General features: G+C 41.5%; 1 protein-coding gene across 2 annotated transcripts; it reads right to left on the bottom strand.

The window, feature by feature from the left end:
* Nucleotides 1–217: 217 nt before the first annotated feature.
* On the bottom strand, nt 218–19,069 carry map2k7 (mitogen-activated protein kinase kinase 7). Of its 2 annotated transcripts, XM_047578250.1 has the most exons (12): nt 18,849–19,069; nt 15,559–15,606; nt 11,914–12,058; nt 11,342–11,408; nt 10,236–10,349; nt 9,755–9,874; nt 9,445–9,552; nt 9,188–9,367; nt 8,568–8,648; nt 7,812–7,954; nt 7,526–7,571; nt 218–7,409 (listed from the first exon to the last, which is right to left on the bottom strand). In XM_047578250.1, exons 1-12 carry the CDS (start codon nt 18,970–18,972, stop codon nt 7,266–7,268), a joined length of 1,320 nt encoding a protein of 439 aa, XP_047434206.1. In that variant the 5' UTR covers nt 18,973–19,069; the 3' UTR covers nt 218–7,265. The 2 variants fall into 2 exon arrangements, with proteins under 2 accessions (XP_047434206.1, XP_047434208.1); XM_047578252.1 differs by lacking the exon at nt 15,559–15,606 and having other exon boundaries at nt 18,849–19,067.
* Nucleotides 19,070–19,094: the final 25 nt, after the last annotated feature.

Raw genomic sequence — 19,094 nt, 5'->3', positions numbered from 1 at the left:
GACCTGATAGATTTATCTGCTGGTAGTTTCTGACGGTTCAGAGGGGGGACTCACAGCATTTGCTGAGGAGAAACCTTCCTCTGTAAGATTACATTTACATCTGATTACAGATTACATTACACTGAAGCTGCTGTTCTCCCTCTGACTGATGTACTATATAAAGGAAGCATGTGACTAAACACTGGAATATCCTCAGGAAAAAAACACCACCACGACACATTTTTAATGAGTTTTTATTTATTTATTTATTTGATTTTTAAGTGTTTTATTATTTTTTTCTCCAAAAAAATCCTGAGGTATTCACAATATAATGGCATTTATTCTGTTTGAAATGAGACTGGGGGGAGGGAGGGGGATAAAATACAGCCAAAAACCAACAAACAAACGGACGAACGAAATCAGAATAAACGGACAGTAAAGCTGTGTCGATTGGTACAACTGCCAACTTATCCAGGGTGTGTGGTACGTACGAGAAGCCTCTGAACTGCACCAGCAGTGACTGGAGTCAGTCCTCCCCCCGCCCCCCCCACCCTGACACCTAGCAAAGTCATGCAATCTAAACCGACAACTGCATTTTGAAAGACCAAGCAACAAACCTCAAATCAAAGCAGGGTGCGTCCCACCTTGCTATCAGGGAGTGCAGGTTAAAAACAAGCCAATCAGTTCGCTATCATAGTAGTTATCATCAGTGGAAACACCTGAAAAATAGTTTTGTAGGTGGCACAACTAATTGATTAAAAACCATTAAACTCTCAGATAACCAAGCTTTAACTGGGAGTTATTAGAGAGCACAAAGAGTCAAATACACGACGCCGAGGCTTTAAACCAGGGGCGCTTTGTTTGTCGAGGCCTTCTGAGAGGGTAAACAGTAAACAAAATAATGGACGTGTGACAGTTGCAGTGAAGCCAAGAACAGTTCACGTTACTGTGCTGCAGGTTTCTATTTTTAATCTACTCAACAGTTAGTGTGATGATTCAATATCCTGCTTTCTCTACACAATGAGAAAATGCCAATGAGAGACTACTCCTCTACCTTGAGTCCTGTTTGCCCTCCACAAAAAAGCAACACACTTAAAAACAAATTAAAAAAAAATAATAACAACATACAAATGACCAATAAATAAATATCAGTGAGAAAAATACACTGTTGAATCATTTTCTTGCTCTGTGTCACAGATGTATATGATTGATAAAATAACTGCTGTGACTTTAAGAAAATAAGGAAAACACCTGACATTCTCCTCTCTGCACAACAACAACAACAACCACCCCAATCTGCAGCACAAAACTAAACTAAATAAAACCCAAGAAGTGCAACATCAGTCTCAGCATTACAAAAAAAGAAAAGAAAGAAAAAAATAAAAGCTCTGGTGTTTGACCATTAGCTTGTTACTACAGCATCAGACAAACCAGAACAAATAATAAAAAATAATAATAATCATAAAATAAAAATCCAAAGCAGAGGGGAAAAAGAAAGAATAAAATAACAGCACACAATTTATGACCCAAACTGGGGAAAATATAATATATAAACAATAAATTGATCATGATGCCTGATCAAAGGAAAACAATCTATAATAATTATAATTGTAATAATAATAATAATAATACAAAAATACTATTAGACTTCGGGTTTATCTTTATGTGGTGGTCTGAATCAGGTGGATAGACACTACAGCGTAACGGTGAGTAAAACGAGCGCTCCACCTCGCCAGCTAAAGAAACCTGTCTGTCTGGGATCACACGCTTTATTTCTTTGTTCAATTTGGTGTCATCTTTGCCCTGAATAATAATATAGTAATAATAATAATAATAAAACAAAACAGTAATCATAATAATAAAAAACAAAACAATGGACAAAAATAAAAGCTAATAATAATAATAATAATAATCATCGTCAATAAAGACTTTTGGTAGACAAATAAACTTCACACACTCTCAGCACGCTCACACAGCTAACTGAAAAGAAGGACACACGGCACGTAACGAGAGGAAACAGGACACTTCTAACAAACACTGACTGCTGATAAACACACAGCTCCTCCTCCTCCTCAACAACTAGTGATGGGTCCAAACAGAGAAAGTATATTGCAAAGTCGACAGAGAACCAAAAAAAAAAAAAGGCAAAAAGTGTGTCTTTTTCTAAGTACACAGTAATTCAACAAAAATACAGACTATATGTGTAAAAATCATAAATAAGGATAAAGTTTTGTGCATCCCCGTCCCAACCGACCATTGTCTTGGAAGAAAAGTAAAACAAAAACAAACAGAAATCAAAACAATGGCAGTCACAGTGGTGACAATAACATGCAATTGATATACTTTACAGCATTGATCTGTATCTCCCCCCAACTACGAACCCCGGTCTAAGCCCCGCCCCTCCCCGACCCCCCCCCCGACCCCAATACAATCCTTAAATATTTGTCAGCTCATTCAAAACATATCTCTTGCTCTGTCTCTGCTCTGTGAACTAGCTGAAGGCGGTGATGTTGATCAGATTGAGGGGGTTGAAAAGGAAAACACACCGTCGCCAGTTTAAATCTGTGTATGTACAGGAGGCCTTTTTTTTTAATTTATTCCCATCGAAGCAAGCCGACATGGTTTGAATGACTGCATAGTGAAAATGATATTTGGTTTACTTACAGATGGGGTTAAGACAAGCACACACACTCTCACTCGGTGCCACGGCACAGTGTATATACAAGGTGTTGTCTTTATACACCGCTGGCCTTGCACCTGACAGGCTAATGTACACATGGAGCCACTGGGGGCAGCAGCCAGCAGTGCTGGGTAGAGTGGGACCGATTTATACATTTGGTGCGTGTGTAGATGAGTGATCAGATGTTTCTGCGCTGTCAGCCAATCAGACGTCTGGATGGGAATGCACTCGAGCAGCCTGGTCGAGTGAGTGTGTGTGTTTCTAAAATACACTTCAGCTTAATAACAGGAAACCTTGACAGTGGGAGACTGGGTCCAGCTGTGGACAGGGGTGAGTCGAGACACACGAGAGTTTGGAGAGTAAACGCTGCAGCGAGAGTGCATCGTCTCCTACAGTGATTATATTTGAAACTGCACCAATGAAGACATCTCAGGCTGTGCTGGCGGAACAGTACAGCTCACAGATGCTAAGCACCAGATCCAGGTCTATATACAACAGTTTTAGCAGGGAGATCTGTCACAAGGAGCCCTGAACTCCACCGTGTGGAGAGTTTCTGAGAGCAGGAGAGCCCTGTTCAGTGGGGAAGTAAACCGTGGCTTTAAATCAGGTCACATCTGGTTTCGACGTTAAAACCAGATGAAGGCTCAGCTAACAGATCGGCCAACACCACATCTGCTCAGGGGCCGGCATCACCAAGACAGAGGAGCTGGTTTTCCTGTATCTCAAAGCTGGCTCCTTTCTACATCACCATGGTAACCTATACTTCATAGCTAACCTGCCTCAGAGCAGGTTCATTTCAGCCCTTTGAAATGAAAGGTCATTTAGTTATTGGTTCTTTAACACAACCACGTGTCCACTGTCAGATTAAAAATCCACAACTGAAACTATGTTTAAGGGGTCTGTCACAATTTTCACATATTTTTAGTATGAAACAAAGCTTGAAGTGTCACAATGTTGAATAAAATCTCAACAAAAAAGACACCCATGTTGGCTCATTATCCTCAGCTTGGACAAATAATTGTGACTTTCTGCGTTACTGGACAGAGCTTCCTAGAGTCTCAGAAAATAGTGCTTAAGATCATTACATCAGGGTGACATCAAGAGGAAACCTAAGGGTTTCAGGTGCTCAATCCATACTAGGTTCTTTAAATGAGGGCATCTCTGCTTCTACTCATTCTATGAAGATAAGATAATCCTTTAATTTATCCCTTGACAGAGCCAGCTGTGTGTTACAGGTTAACGCTGAGGCCTCAGTGAGGTCAGGTAACGGCCTGTGGTGAGTTTGAACGACTGAGCAGCTGGTTTTTCTTTCCCCTGTAGTGTGTTACTGCACCAGTCTCCCCCTGTACAGTATATGACACATACACGGCACTGCTATAATACAGCACCACCCCAACTAGCTAGAGAGAGCTCACATATATCATAGCTGATAGGAATTAATTATAATGTCAATAACAATAACAACAATGCTCTTTTGTATTCTTGTTGCGTCGTGGTCACCTTTGGTGTGAACTGTCAAAGTTGTCAAGCTTGCAGGCGACCTGTGGACAGATGGAGGGATGGATGGACAGAGCATTGGATGGATGTGGGGTAAATAAAATAAGATAAAAAAAGCATCTGGACAGACAGACATCCCCTCTAATCATATCTACACTGGACAGGCTTGTAGTGTGGTGCTGGGATAGAACCGGTTAACTACTTGTGTTACACACACAGCTATGTTTGAGGTGAGGTGTGTCTTTATAGTTTGTGTGAGTTAGTACTTTTGTGACGTCAGCCTCCCTGCACTTTCTCTTCCAACCATCTCCTCATCTCTCACTTACTTTTGCTCTCTTCAGACTTGCTTTTCAGTATTTGGTAACACGTGTAGACATTGCATTATTTCACTTATTTGGCTTAAAAGAACGAGAATAAAGTATTTGTCCTTTGGGGAAACGAAGTGACAGCAGCGTCTAAAGCAATAAAAAGGTAGCAGCAGCAGCCATATAAATAAATAACATCATTTGAACAGAACAGTAAACATCACAAACGCAACACACTAACTCAGTGGCTAAAATCAGAATTGGTAGGTTGGTGCTGACACCATGAAAGCTTTTTACAATGATCAGCCTCGGAGCTCGGCAGTGCTGTGAAACTTGGCCTGTTTTCCTTTCTGTTTTTCTCTCCTTTTTCACAAACTTGACTTCCTCTCATCTAACACCATCTAACTCTTCTTTAACTTACCATCCCACTTTCTTTACACTCGCCCTCTTCCTTCCCACCTTACTCCATCATCTGCTCTCCTCTTCCTGTCATGTCATATCACTCGTCTTTTCTGCCCTCTTGACAACATTCCTGGAACTCTCTCTCTCCCCCCGACACTTAACAGTTTCCTGTCTCTATGGCTGCCCCCTCCTCGGCTCTCTGTGTCTAGCAGTGATTTGGTTTGCTGCGTGATGGAGCGTGAGACTGCACATCTAGCAGGCTTTGGCTGTGGCCCTGCATCAGGGGAGGCAGTAAGACTCTAGTCAGTCTGTCTCTGTGGACCTCAAATCATTACATACATTTATATCTCTATACACAGGAGTTTCACACACAGTGACCAGTTCTGACGTGTCTGTTTGTCAAGCCTGACACACTCCGTTTCATTTTAACAACAGTCCTCGAGGTCAGGGGGTCAAACATGAATTACCTGGAGACTGCTTGGTGGATCATTCTTTTTCTCCATTAAACAGCAATTATATATTTTAACTGATATTTGCATCTACTTGATGAATTCATCAGTTAATCACCAGAAAAAAAAAATTTGAAAGAAAAAGAAAAATGCCAGAATTTCAGTCCTGAGAGATCGGATCACAAGTATCCACCACTTGAGATCCAATATCAGTTCAGCTCTATGGCTCTTACTGCCAACTTGCTGTGGGTAACAGATCTCTACTTGATGAATATAAAGTCAGTTTGCGACTTTTTGTCCAAAGAACAGTTTCTGACAAGATGTAGAAGAAAATAATTGGAACAAAAAAGTGTATTTCAAATGTTGAAAGTGGTCTTATATAACTGATAACAAGCTTTATGTGTATCTCAAAATCTGAGGAGGGACATTTTTTTAGATGAAACTGTATCGTGCAGGCCTCCAGGTTAGTTTGGCACCCCTCCCAGAGGTTCTACTGACACCAAAACAACTTTAACAAGACCTGTCATTGTGAATTTTTAATATCAGATATTTTGTAGGAGCAGGTCTAATTCTTTTGTCCGTCACCAACAACAACCTGCATGCTGCCTTTGGTCTGGTAACCCTGTGGAGCACTACGCCACACTGAACTGCCCATGCAGACAGAGAGGTGGGCTAAGAGGAAGAGGTAGACCAACAGAGAGTGAAGTAAAGAAATGCTCCACAGGTAATAAGATCTACCCCACTTATATTCTTTGTACAAGATCAGCTCATACTCTCTGCCATCTCAGTGAATTAGCTCCCATTTCTACCTCCACTCCTTCTCTTGTTTCTCACACTAGTAACAGTTAAGTCTCCCAAGCAGTTATCAGAAAGCGTTCAACTTCCCTCTTCTTCTTCTACCTTTCCATCTCACATTTCATCATTTCTCTTCTTCATATCCCTCCATCTCAAGAACTCCTCTTTTCGTTCAACTCTGAATACACAAAAAATAAAATCATAAATTACCCTTCTAGAAAGCTACAATGCAACACTAATTTTTTTGTAATATTTTTCCATTGTTTTTCCAATTATGCAGCTGCTAAATAAAATGATGTATATAGGATTACCAGCCTTACATGTTAAACAATTGTGTGTTAGAGCTGTAGTGTGAAGGTGAATAAGTGATTTATAACCTCACTTATAAATACAGCCAGTGATATTAATTCATACATACACACATGAAGGTGTTTACTCTCACTCTCTCTCACACACACACACACACATACACACACACACACACTACGACCACATATAGACACAGCCTGAGAATGTGTGATATCAGAAACACCTGAAGAATCATCATTGCACCAGACATCGTTTTGTCCTCCTAATCATTTCTATACAAGAGCGATTTGTGTTTGCTTAAATAGCAGATGCTTTGTTCCAGTGTGTAGTGACTACTCTGTTGAATAATCCAATGTCTTGGATCAATGCTGGAAACAGACATTGTAGATATTGGTGAAGAAGCTAGTGGAGGAAATGCAGACGCACATACAAGACATGAACAGCTTGTATGACAGTGTGTGCCTGTTACACATTGTGACGTGATGTGATGTAACAGTGTGTAAATGAAATGGTACTAACTACAGTGTGCACCTTTTCCTGTTCCCTCCTCCCCATGTCAGCCTGTCCAAATTCAACACACAATTAAACCTATGTCTTCTATCTAGCCATCCATTTCATCTGTCATCCATTACTCCATCTGTCCATCCAGTCCTCCAGTGAGTCTCCGTCTCTCCCTCCTCTGTGGGCTCTTCAGGTTCTCCGGTGGACAGATGGACAGGCAGATTGGGTCTAGCGCTAGCTATAGCTGCTAACGACTAGACTAGAACAGACTGAGTCTGGACTTGGCAAAGCTAAAGCTAGTCTAGTCTAGCGTATGGCTAAGCTAACGCCGTGCTGGTCAAGGCTAGGCTACCTACTGAAGAGTGAATGGAGTTGGTGCTGATGGCTATAACACTGGCTGCTGCGAGGCGACTCGGTGCGATCCATCACCGTCTGAAACCAACCAGCCACGTCCACATCCAGCACCTCGTAACGCCGGATGAAACTATGCTCCTGTGATGAGGGAGATGGAAGAAAAGAAAAAGAGTCAAATGAGCAACATTTATTCTAACGCCATTTCTAGTGCATCTCAATAAATTGTTTATTGCTTATAACAAATGGCGACTTACCAGCAGCTGGTGGTATTTTGGCCTTTTTCTGTGATCCTTTGTGAGGCTGGAGAAAGATGCACACAAGGAGAAGCAGTCAGTGAATTTCAGAAGATAAATCAGAGAAAACTACAAGGATTTCAGTTTACTTGGAGTGTGGACACAGCTGTGACAGATCTTATGTCATCAATCAGTTTTTTCATGGAACAAAAGCAAAGCAGCTATAAAAGCCTTCATCATCTGGATCTCTTCCTGGTATAAAATGATGAACTGATGGCCCTGAGCTTCAAGAGAGATCCCAACTCACCAGTCTTTGACGAAGGACTGGAAGTCGAGAGAGAAACCCATGCTGAGAGGCAGGAGAGGAGGATCTTCCTGCAGCACTTTGGTCAGAACCTCAAAGTCTGTCTTACAGTTCTTGTAGGGAAACTGTCCTGTAGCCAGCTCCACCTAAAGGACAGGAAGAACACATTAGCACACACAAGAACAAATGTTTGACTTGTTTGTAAGGAGAACCAAGCAACCCTTTATTTTTACGTCCTTCATCTATATATATAGTCCAACAGGGGCTTTACATTTCTGGATCAAGAAAAAACTTGTATGCTTTTTTTGTTTGTTTTTTGTCAGCAAGTTTTTAAATCAAATGAAATTATGATGAACTGAACTGGTTGTAAGCACTAATGCATCATGCTCTGTGTAGACTGAAGGCAAGTATCATATACCAAATGTTAAGCTTCTTCTTATTTACCAAATGGTAATAGCTACGTTACACAAGGAATATTCATATATTGGATACATTTTTCTATTTGGTACCAAGACTGGTACCAAATACTACAGTATGTATGGTATGTCACCTGCTGCATCTAAAACAGATTTTAATATGCAGAACCTTAATATATATTTCTTGTATTTTGAGCTGCATGTCATATAAAATGTAGTTGATGTACAATATGCCTTGATTTTAGAATAACCATATATTCTTATTATAGACACAACAGAACAATAAAAACACATACATCTTGTAGCGCCCGTCCCCACACTGATAAAATAATAAAAAACATACCAGAGAGATGCCAAGACTCCACACGTCTGCTCGGATGTCATAATCAGGTTTGGTAGGATCTGGAGGGTCTATTCTTTCAGGCTGGACACATTCAAACATTCAGAATCAAGAACAGTGCTGTTTGTTGTGTGGGTCAGAAATGTGAAACATCATGACCTATGAAGCCTCTCTCATTCACTGAAACCACACACACCTTTATGAAGCCTTTCTCTGGGTTGTCAGCAGTGAAAAATCTCCCATAATAAAGGTAAAAACAGATAATATGTAATTCTACATAGCTACTTTGGATGCACCAATATGAACACGTTGCTAATTAACATCCCAACAAATGACATAAATCTCCACTTATACAAGAGGACATTAGTGGATGAGGTAGTCCTTTAATGTGGCTACTGAAGGAATGGGATCATAAATGGTCCAGACTACCTCAAAATGTGAACTGAGTGATAAGATCTTACATGTATTCACCTCAGTTGGTTTTACATCTAAACTTTAAGCTGGTCATTTCTGACTGGATCACTTAGGATGCATGTTAATACCAAATATGAACAGGGTTGATTGATAGTCAGGAACAGCCCAACAGCTATACGTACAATATTTGTGTGTGTGTTTCTACTCACCGCCATGTATGCAGCACAGCCGGCACTGCGTGTCTTGGCCTTGGAGTCGACGAGGCGTCCGCTGATGCCGAAATCGCACAGTTTGATCTGACCTTTATCGTCCAGCAGGATGTTGGAGGGTTTGACGTCCCGGTGGATGACACCATGTTTCTCTTTCAGGTACAACAATGCTTTCACTATCTACACCAGAAATACACGCAGTGAGACAACCAAGTCAGCAATGTCAAATTTGCCATGTGTGTGTTTCTGTAACTTACTGCCACTGTCATCTTTCCGAGGATCCGCTCTGGAATGGGGCCCTGGATTCTCTTCTTCAGCTTCTCAGCACACGTACCCATCAGCTCCATGGCAATGAATACGTCCGTCTGAACATGTATGCAAACACACAGTTTTTCAGAGAAAGCAAGGACGTTTTACTGAAATAAAAGGGTCAAAACACTGGCTGCAAATACTGAATTAATAACACAAAGTTACACTTTAGTGCGCCATGGTCTTCAGATGAACTGAATTTATCGTATTATATTTTCTTGTTAAGAACAAACTCTAAATTGCTTTTGGGACACCCACATTGGTCACTATGGCGCCATAGCACTGGATGATGTAAGGGCAGTCATGGCTCTTCAGCACCACGTCCAGGTCCATCAAGATCCTCTTGTTTTCGTCCTTGTTTCCTGTACGACGCATTTGCTGGTGACGCAAACACACAACAGGCAACACATTGAGCATATGAGAGGAAACAAGCCATTAGGGAATCACAAAACAAAGACTCCTCTGGCGAGCTGATTGACTGTCTAATTGTGGTACAGCTTGGCTGGCTACAATTATGTCATCTCTAAAATAGAGGGGTTGTTACGTGGGGTTATTACTGCCACAGTGTTAGTAAACTAATCACAATTAAAGCACAAAAGAGAATAAGAAAGTGAGACGATGCTGATTAGAGTATTTGCATGTTGATGGTCCCTGTAGAGATACTTAATTAAAATGATACTGACCCAGGAAAAACAAAAACAAAACAAAGAGACATTACCAGACCAAAGAATGCTCTTACTTTGACAGCGATCACATGGCCTGTCTTCTTGAATCGCACTTTGAAGACCTGTCCACAAGTCCCACTGCCGATCTCCCCCTCACTAATCAGGTCTGTTACCTCTGCTGGATACCGCTGTGGACACACAATTAGTAACAAGCACAACACACTTTAGATCACTCAAGATATTTTACTGATTACTATGAGGAATATTTGTTCTTTCTAAACAGACTCTTCAGGAGTTTTATTCATATAGCGTCAATAACAACACAAATTGTCTCAAGATGCTTTACAAAATCCACAGCCTGAAACCCCTCAGTGCATAAACAAAAGTACAGGGGACATAAAACAAAAGGCTAGTTCTGATTTTTCAAAGCATTTCTCTGCTTTAAAAATAAATAGTCACTGACACTGATGTAGTGAGGGTCATCCTATTGAGTGCAATGAAGTGAACCATCTGGGCTAAATAGAGGATGTAAAAACAATGTGGAGAGAAGCAATGGGTCACATCATTGTCTCAATTGCCATCTTCAAACCCTGACTATGAGAGTGGAAACTGGAAAAGGCTGGAAGAGAGAGACAACACATAAACTAAACAACGCACCAGCCACTATTAGACAAAACAACACATATGGAGAAGAAAGTGGCAGAGAGGGCAGTTGCTCCCTGAGAGTGTGTTTGCTTTCATGAAGTTTTAACCCTGACCGTGTTTATCTGTGGTCTGTCGAACTAGAGCAAGGATACCTGCTTTATTATTGTAGTTGAAAACGTTTTCTTTCTCGATAATGAGGAGGGACACTCCTTGCTTAACTGTATTTTTCTGATTGGTGCATTTATTACTGCCCAAACAAATTAAGTTCATGACAAGATGAAATCAATATTGTGTTGCGCTTCAGCAATCAGCCCCAAGTCCACTGATACAAGATGTAAATATGTGAAAACACTTGAAGTTCTTAAATTTCTGTAAGAAATTTGGCACTGTACTAGACAGGTATGCGTGACTGACTCACATAGAAATAAACACCAAATGCAGATGAGACTAGCGCATCCCTATTCTGATTTCACTTCTGTAGTTACGACATGCAGGGAACCGAAACACAACACGTGTGCCTGGGTGCTCATCTCACCTGACCGTCGATCTTTAGATAACCCGTCTGTTTCATGATCTCTTGCAATTTCTGGTCGATCTCTGCACTGTGAGGACAAGAAAGAGACAAAAATCATAGCATGAGAAGAGAAAGTCAAAATCTCACTGGAGACAGAAATGAAGCAAATCATAATGACAAACATTTTACTCTAAATATTATCAGCAGTGTCAGGAAAAGCTACATGGAGTGTGGGGCGTCTGGCTCATAAATAGATGCTGTGTGAGTTTCTGTACAACCTCGTCCACCCACACTCTCTGCATGTGGATCCATTATGTGCGGCATAAGGACACTTTATGCAGATCAGTGTTTGTGTGAGTACTTCATGTACATGAAGTGTTGAACTCATCCTGTGTGAGGATGAGTTCATTTTCAGCATGTGAGAATACTGATGTAATGTGTCCCTTGCCACTGGTCAACAAAAGTTATTCATTCAAAACTAAAAATGGTTTCTTTTTCAACAAGGCATCTGTCCACAAACGAGCCTTCTGATGCCACAGGAAAACTTTCTCACTACTTTTTTTTTGTTTTGGTGAACGTCAGAGTCCACATACTTCTCTAGGCTCTTCTGCAGGCCGTAAGGAGGCGTGGGAAGGGGGAGCATGGGTCGTGGGCGGCTGGTGTAAGGGTGGTGCTGAGGTGAGCTCTCTGAGGATGACGAACGGCTGCCTCCATCGTTGGCAAGGGGCAGCTGGAGCGCTGGGGGACGGGGGGGGACAAGACACATTAGACAAAGACGTGACAGGGGTTGATGTTTTTCACCAGCAGACAGCATTCAACATGTCTACGGGCCTGCTTAGACTTTGCATTAAGAACTGATCTGGGCAATGTGATGGAAAGTGGCCAGTGTAAAAGACAGTATGAACACCCCCAGGACGCACAAAGGTTATATATGAAAGATCTGATCTTGAACCACACTTACTAAGTGATAAATATATCCAATCAAGAGTTAATCTTTACTTAGATTATGGTGTGTACAGAAACTTCCAGGGTTGAGGTTATAATTTATAAGTTTTGTGCCGATCTAACTAACATCAGGGTGGAGATCAGTAAATTATAACTTAACGTGTCGTACGTATACGTATATTAATTCCAGGCCTGAACCCATACATAAAGCTGGTAACTTGCCATCATATTGTCCAGACTGAATCTTAATGCAATGAATTACCAGCCCCTTAATCCATTATTTTAGTGATTTAACGTTGCTGTACATCGACAGGTGATAAGAATTTGTAATTGGTGTTTTATTCACAAATTTGCATGTTTTCTTTTACTTTATGTTTTATTTCTGAAATCTGGTTTTCACGTGTTTCCTTTTTTTGACCCTTGACTAATAAGTAACATCTTATCCTGTGGTGCTCAGGCTGAAACTAATTTCCCATAAAACTCCAAGAGAAAGTGGCCTCGGTGAGGTCGAAGAGTTCTTCCACTACAACACTGCTATCTAGACCCTGTATAGTATTTTACCAGCATATGAACTTGTTCCCCTCCCCCTCAAAGTTACAGCTTTGCTTTCGCTTAGCTGATGTCCTGACCCAATGTCAAAGCAAACAAGACGGTTATCTCAGAGCAAAAGCAACACCATTCTCAGGCAGGAAGGGACAGCACAGTGTTAGCCCACAGCTTGGGAGGTACAGTTTAGGGATGTGCAGTCTACACTTTGTTTTTAATAAAAAGCTACAGAGTATTTAAACGTGGCTTTTAATTTAATAGCTCCAGACATTGATCTTAACAGTAATGACAGCATTTTACTGACTTAAGTCACAGCTGAGATCTCAGAACGCACCAACATCACAAACATATGACTGTACCAGACGCAAGCTGATCCTCAGTGAGTGTACCCCTGTGGGAAATAGTTTCGCTGTGTGCTTTTTATTTAACTACTTGTGTTTTACAGATATCACCGTGTTCCCAGATCTCAGTAAGTATTTTAGTGAGTACAAGGTCATCCTAACTGCTGAATGATAAAATGCCAGGAGCTTTAACGATAAGGTTCTGTTCAGACAATAATTTGACATTAAAGTAATGACTGTAATGACTCTATACCGCTGGACAGCTAATAATTAACTGTAGGTGTAGCTCAGATGTTCCTGGTGCTGAAATCCAAACTGAAAACAGAAGATGTAACATGCTTTAAGCCCCATACGAAGACAGGTATACCTCATGCATTAGAGGGCGTGTTAAAACCCCACCAGCCTTGTACTGTCAGGTGCATGTCCAAGCAAGCGCCAACTCATTTTCAAATAAATATGTTAAAGAATGTCAGGAGGACAATCTGAAGTAATGTTAGTGTCATGCAACCGAATGCTCAGACAGAAAGCCAGCCCCTGTGATGACGTCCCCAGACCATGAACGCTGTCACTGAGAGTTTAACTCCCCACTCATTAGCGACGTCCCGTCATCATCGACTTCTCAAATGACAAGACCATGCAGATGTTATTATTATCATTATAATTTATATTGCAGGCTGGCAGCTCCTCTGAGAGTGCCAGAGGGGGGTTGTTTCCATGAGTCACCTGGATGCATCTGCCTGTAAGGGGAGAATCAGTTAGTGAAGGGGAGGAGGGGTTAGTGTGGAGAGGAAGGGAGACGGGCAGTCTTTGGCACAGATTGCATCTCCATAGTTCAGCTGGCTCCAGATGGACGGATGGGAGGATTGACGGGCAGACAGAGTGAGGAGACACACAAAAACAGATACTGCAGGCAGTGCTACACCGCCTCCTGCTCACAGTGCTGCTGCAAAAGGAAGGGGAAGGTGCCAGAAGATGAAATACAGACAAACAACATCAAACGGTCCGATGTGAGAGAGAGAGAGAGACGGGGGAAAGAAGTTCGGCCAAAACTGCATAGCACAGAGTAAGCTGGAAGTCAGACAGTCAGTCAGTCAGACTCGGGACAGGAAGGCAAGTCTTCAGTCGGCACACAAAGAAAACAGAAAGGGAGGCCAGAGTGTCCACAGCACTCCTGCAGACCGACCGGTGGGGATGCTGGATTAGAGACTGTCAAACAAAACACAACCCAAAAACATTGTGCCGTGCAGAAAAGCCACATGCGCCGTGATTCTCTGCCTCTAGCGAAACAAAGGTTAATCATCCCAAACACGTCCACACACACAATGCGAACATCAACGCATACCAGCACTGCCCTGCCACTGGCACACACGCACACACACACTGAATGGAGAGAGGGAGGTGGAAAGATGGAGAGATGGTGCGAGTTTAGAGGAGGTGTAAATAACTGCTGGGATAAAATATCAGCACTGGTCGAGGACCGGTTTCATAAACACAAATTAAACATATCCAGGTTAAAATCATCAGAGGGGTTTGAGACAAACTGTGCAGGAAATTTGAAAGGATTTATTTAAGTTAAAATCCATGTCTTTGACATTTGATGTGTGCACATACCTGGTATGTTACACAAAAGATGTAAGGCACACAGACACAACAAACCTGCATCAAAGGACTAGTCACCTCACATCACCTATGTCTGCAATTAAATGCCAAAACTACAGCCAACAGCCAGCTGGCACATATGTTCTGCGCCTGCATGAAAGGAATAACTCTGGTAAGAAACCAGACGAGCTACTATTAGTTGGGGGGCTAAAAGCTGTCACAGAGAGCTGTCCTCTTCTGATTCACACTGACCAGTTTGTGTACAGTTTATTCATTCTAGATGATCTCTTTGTTGTGAAAGTATTTGTATATTTGAATGTTAAAATTAGATGAAGATGTAAAAAGAAAAAACAAGCTCTGTGTGCCCTTTAATTTCTGTTCTCTGGTTCTCAGTCAATCAGAGAGATCTTTCTCACCAACTTGTTCCACCACCGATTCAACATGCTGAATCGGCTGAAAAGCCAGCAACAGTCTAACAAGTGCCAGTGGTGCAGGACACACTTGATACGACAGACTGTTGGCATGCTGTGCCACAGCCATTTTGTAAGTGCATTTTTTTTAATGGACTGTCTCTTTTAGACTCTAAATTACCCTGGATGTAGGAAGTGTGATTTAGAAGACGACCCTTAGAGAAGTTGTGGTACTGAATAGTGAGAATATTTTGTTTGTGCAAGAGTGGTGTAAAATAAGAGAAAAAACTGAAAGAGATGATGGAGAAAGGAGAGGCAGAGGGTGTAATGGGGGGGAGGCAGGTGTTGGGAAGAGGGGTGAGTGCAGTGGCAGAGAGAGCGATGGATTGAATGATACCTGCGCGCTGGGAAGGGGCTGGAGCAGGACTGAGCTGGATCACGATGACTGGACACAGGAAAGAAAATATACACACACACGCACATTACTGTACTGTTCTACTGAGACACACACTCTGTCAAATAACGGAGAAAAATTACTTTCACACTTGTGGTCTTCACACATAAACAAAATGCAGAAATCTGAACAGTCTGTATAAAACAACAAGGTGGGTACGTTTCTTTGTCTCATTGCCTACAAGCCTCATCAAGACCAAAATCAACCATACGCAAAGCTACCTCTCAGTGCTTTGGAGCCTCTGTCTGCAGCACTTAACCCACTGAGCACTAATGAATTAATACATCTAAATAAAAGACCCAAACATATCTTCACAAAACAGGCCACAGCAGACCTTAACAAATACTCCACAAAAAGGAGTAAAAATCTCTTTGAGACTTTTTTCAACAACAGATGAACACACATTGTGTGTGTAAGAGAGTCAGTTCATTAGGTATGCTGGTGGAAGCAAATACATTGCACTAAAACTTAGCTTCATGGAGGTTATGGTGCATTTGTTTAGAATAACAAAGAGCTGTTCATTAAACAGCGTTTTCATTTTAGAGGCTGTGCTTTGTTCTAGTAACACTGAATTGTATTTTGTTGTATCATCACAATTTTTTATTATATTGACCAATGCTCGGCTAAATAACAGAAACTCTTTAGTATTTAATTCAATCCAGCTTAACAGAATCACAAACTACATCCTCCAAAATCAACACTAATGTGAAAATTACCACTTTCCTGACTGCGTTTCAACATAAACCGAACATTACAACAGTCAAGAAGGAGGATTTAGTGCAAGACCGTAATGTTAGAATAAATTAGTTTTCAGTGTTCCTAATGAATTGGCAATGGAGTGCAAATCCCTTAGTACTAACAGTACAGTTCATTGGTGTGTCTGGAAGAGGGTTACACTATAAAATATGTATAGCTCACTGCATGGAACATCACAGCCCACATTTCTTTTTTTAAGTAGTTTTTTTATGCCTTTAGTGAGGACAATCGTCTCTACATGTCCTGCGTCCCCAACCAGAAGAGCAATGGGGTGTCCCAAAAGACAGATTTTTAATGGCATATCTGTATCTGGTCATTTCGTAACTAGTTTTCAAAACTATATTCGCTTACATGCATTCTAATGGGCCAGTCTTGCTCAAAATCCCCTTTCATGGCTGTTCTAATGTTCACTTTATATTGAAACTGCATCAGGAAGGTAGTAACTGAACTGAATGATCATTCCAGAGGATATAATCTGTAGTGCTATTAAGATATGAACTGAACTAAACACTAAAGTGTTTCTGCTTAGCTTAGCACTGACTAAAATTACATTATCAAAGCAACGGAAACATGTGTCAGAAAATACACAAGTCAAAAGTACTACAAACTGCAAAAGTACAGCTGACTTAAGAGATTTCTCAGTTATTTACTGAATACCATGAGCTTCAAGAAGCTAAGATTTAGTCCATTCCTTTTCCTTTCAGTGAACCTATTGAACTGGCAAATTAGCATATGTCACAGAAGGATTAGCTCCACCAGGCTTTGGACAGAAGTATATGCTAGGAGAATCAATTATGGTTGGTTTTGGTCTTCTGGAGAGATTTGACAACAAGGAAATTAATCTTGTTCACGTTCTTATTTACTCTTTCATCATGACAGACCAAACTCTAATTACAAGAATAATTAAAGAACAAGAGGAAAAAGCTGGTTCGTGGTCTCAAACCTACATCCTATACCAAAAGAACAGGAAGGGATGATCTGTAGGAAAGAATAATGTCAGGCAACAGTTGTAAAAGTTCACGGTTCCACTGGTAAGATAACAGAGAGGCACCAGAGAGTCTGGTGTTCAGAGACAAGCTCCCTACTCAGCCAGTCTGAATGTTGCTTGGTTTCACCATCAAAGGCCCAACATTTCTGCTCCACCAGCTCCTACAACACTGACCTAATGGCAATTTAAACCATTCATTGTTTATTGTTTTATGTCTGGATGCAAATGTATCACATTGCCACAGAAATCCTGTAAATTAGTTTTACCTGGGAGGTCCTGTGATCCACACAGGATAAACAAACTCTAAGTTTTAATCTTATTTACATTCCATTGTTATGGCTCTGCTACTTTCCACCTCAGCTTTAATTAGTTACTTTGCAAATTATAATGGAAAATAAAAATATATTTTTGATACCATCTATCCCAGGGAAGAAATAACCAACGACCTGTCAGTATTTAAACAAACCCCACCTTTACTGATGAACACATTAATGCCTGATTTAATGATTTCATCCATCTAAATGGGTGAATGGGTCAGAGACGTCTCCACTTCGCTCCCTGTCCAGACTTTGATTTACACAACATAATTCATGATTCTTAAGAGACAAGAGACAGGGAAAAAAAGAGCATCAAACAAGAGTCTCGAAAAGTAAAAACTCACCCCTAAATCACAGAGACGGGACCAATTCGCTCTGGAATAGTTTTATCTCAGGACCTCTGTCTTAGAAGAAATAGGGTTCAGGTAATTTGCAGTGTAATTATTGCTTTACAATTTACGGACAGGGACGATTTGCACAGGATTAAAATCATAGACAATCTCCGACATGATTAAAAACTACCAGAGGTCCCAGATAAAACTAGTCCCGTCAGGAAAGGGTTTGAGTATATGTTAAGAAGTAGGTGTGTTTACACCGCAGCAGTTGGGTCAACGCTAGCTAGCGGGTCATAGCTTCCACAAAGTAGCCTCTGTTTCGCCAAAGGACCAAAAATGACATTAAAAATTGACCTTGTTGCAAAAGTTACTAAGCCCGTGAGCATACAGGCAGATTGAGAATAAATGGCATGGCTGTAGTATTTCACAGGGAGACTGCAAACTTCATGAAATGTTGAACTGACGCTGGGCCTGCCGCCGACTACCAGGGCTAGCACGTTAGCTTAGCATGTCTGACAGGACGGAATCAAAACAGATGTCGGGACGTGACTACCGGCGAGACATTCCACGACACTGCTTCAGTTTTCAAAATTATACCTTGCGTTTCTCCCTCTAGAAGGTGTCCCGCTTATTAAGTGCTTATTTTGACTGTAAAAATCAACAACCCAAGCCGAGTCGGCGTTTGTTTATGCAGCTAGCCTGTTAGCACGGAGCTAACAGCTAGAATAGCAGCATACCAGCCTAGCTCCTTCCCCCCTCCTCCCTCCGCCTCTCCGATCTTTCCCCCTTCTATTCTGGCCGTTACCGACACCCCGGTCCTCCCCGGTGGACACTCACTGGGCCTCGGACGTGACCGGTGCGGGCTCATGTCGATGTTGAGGTCGATTCTCCGGCGAGCTTCTTCATTTTCCTGCTTTAGTTTCTCCTCGATTCGCGACAGCCTCTGTTCCAGCGACGACATCTTGAAAAATTGAGCACCATGTAGTTCCCAGCAGAGCTCTCGACTCCCCTCTCTGGCAGGCAGGCCAGCAACACACTCACTGACACACTCACTGACACACACATACACTCACACACTGCAGT

Source organism: Mugil cephalus, chromosome 2 (assembly GCF_022458985.1).
Source record: "Mugil cephalus isolate CIBA_MC_2020 chromosome 2, CIBA_Mcephalus_1.1, whole genome shotgun sequence".
Taxonomy (NCBI): domain Eukaryota; kingdom Metazoa; phylum Chordata; class Actinopteri; order Mugiliformes; family Mugilidae; genus Mugil; species Mugil cephalus.
This window is presented reverse-complemented; position numbering and strand designations above follow the sequence as displayed.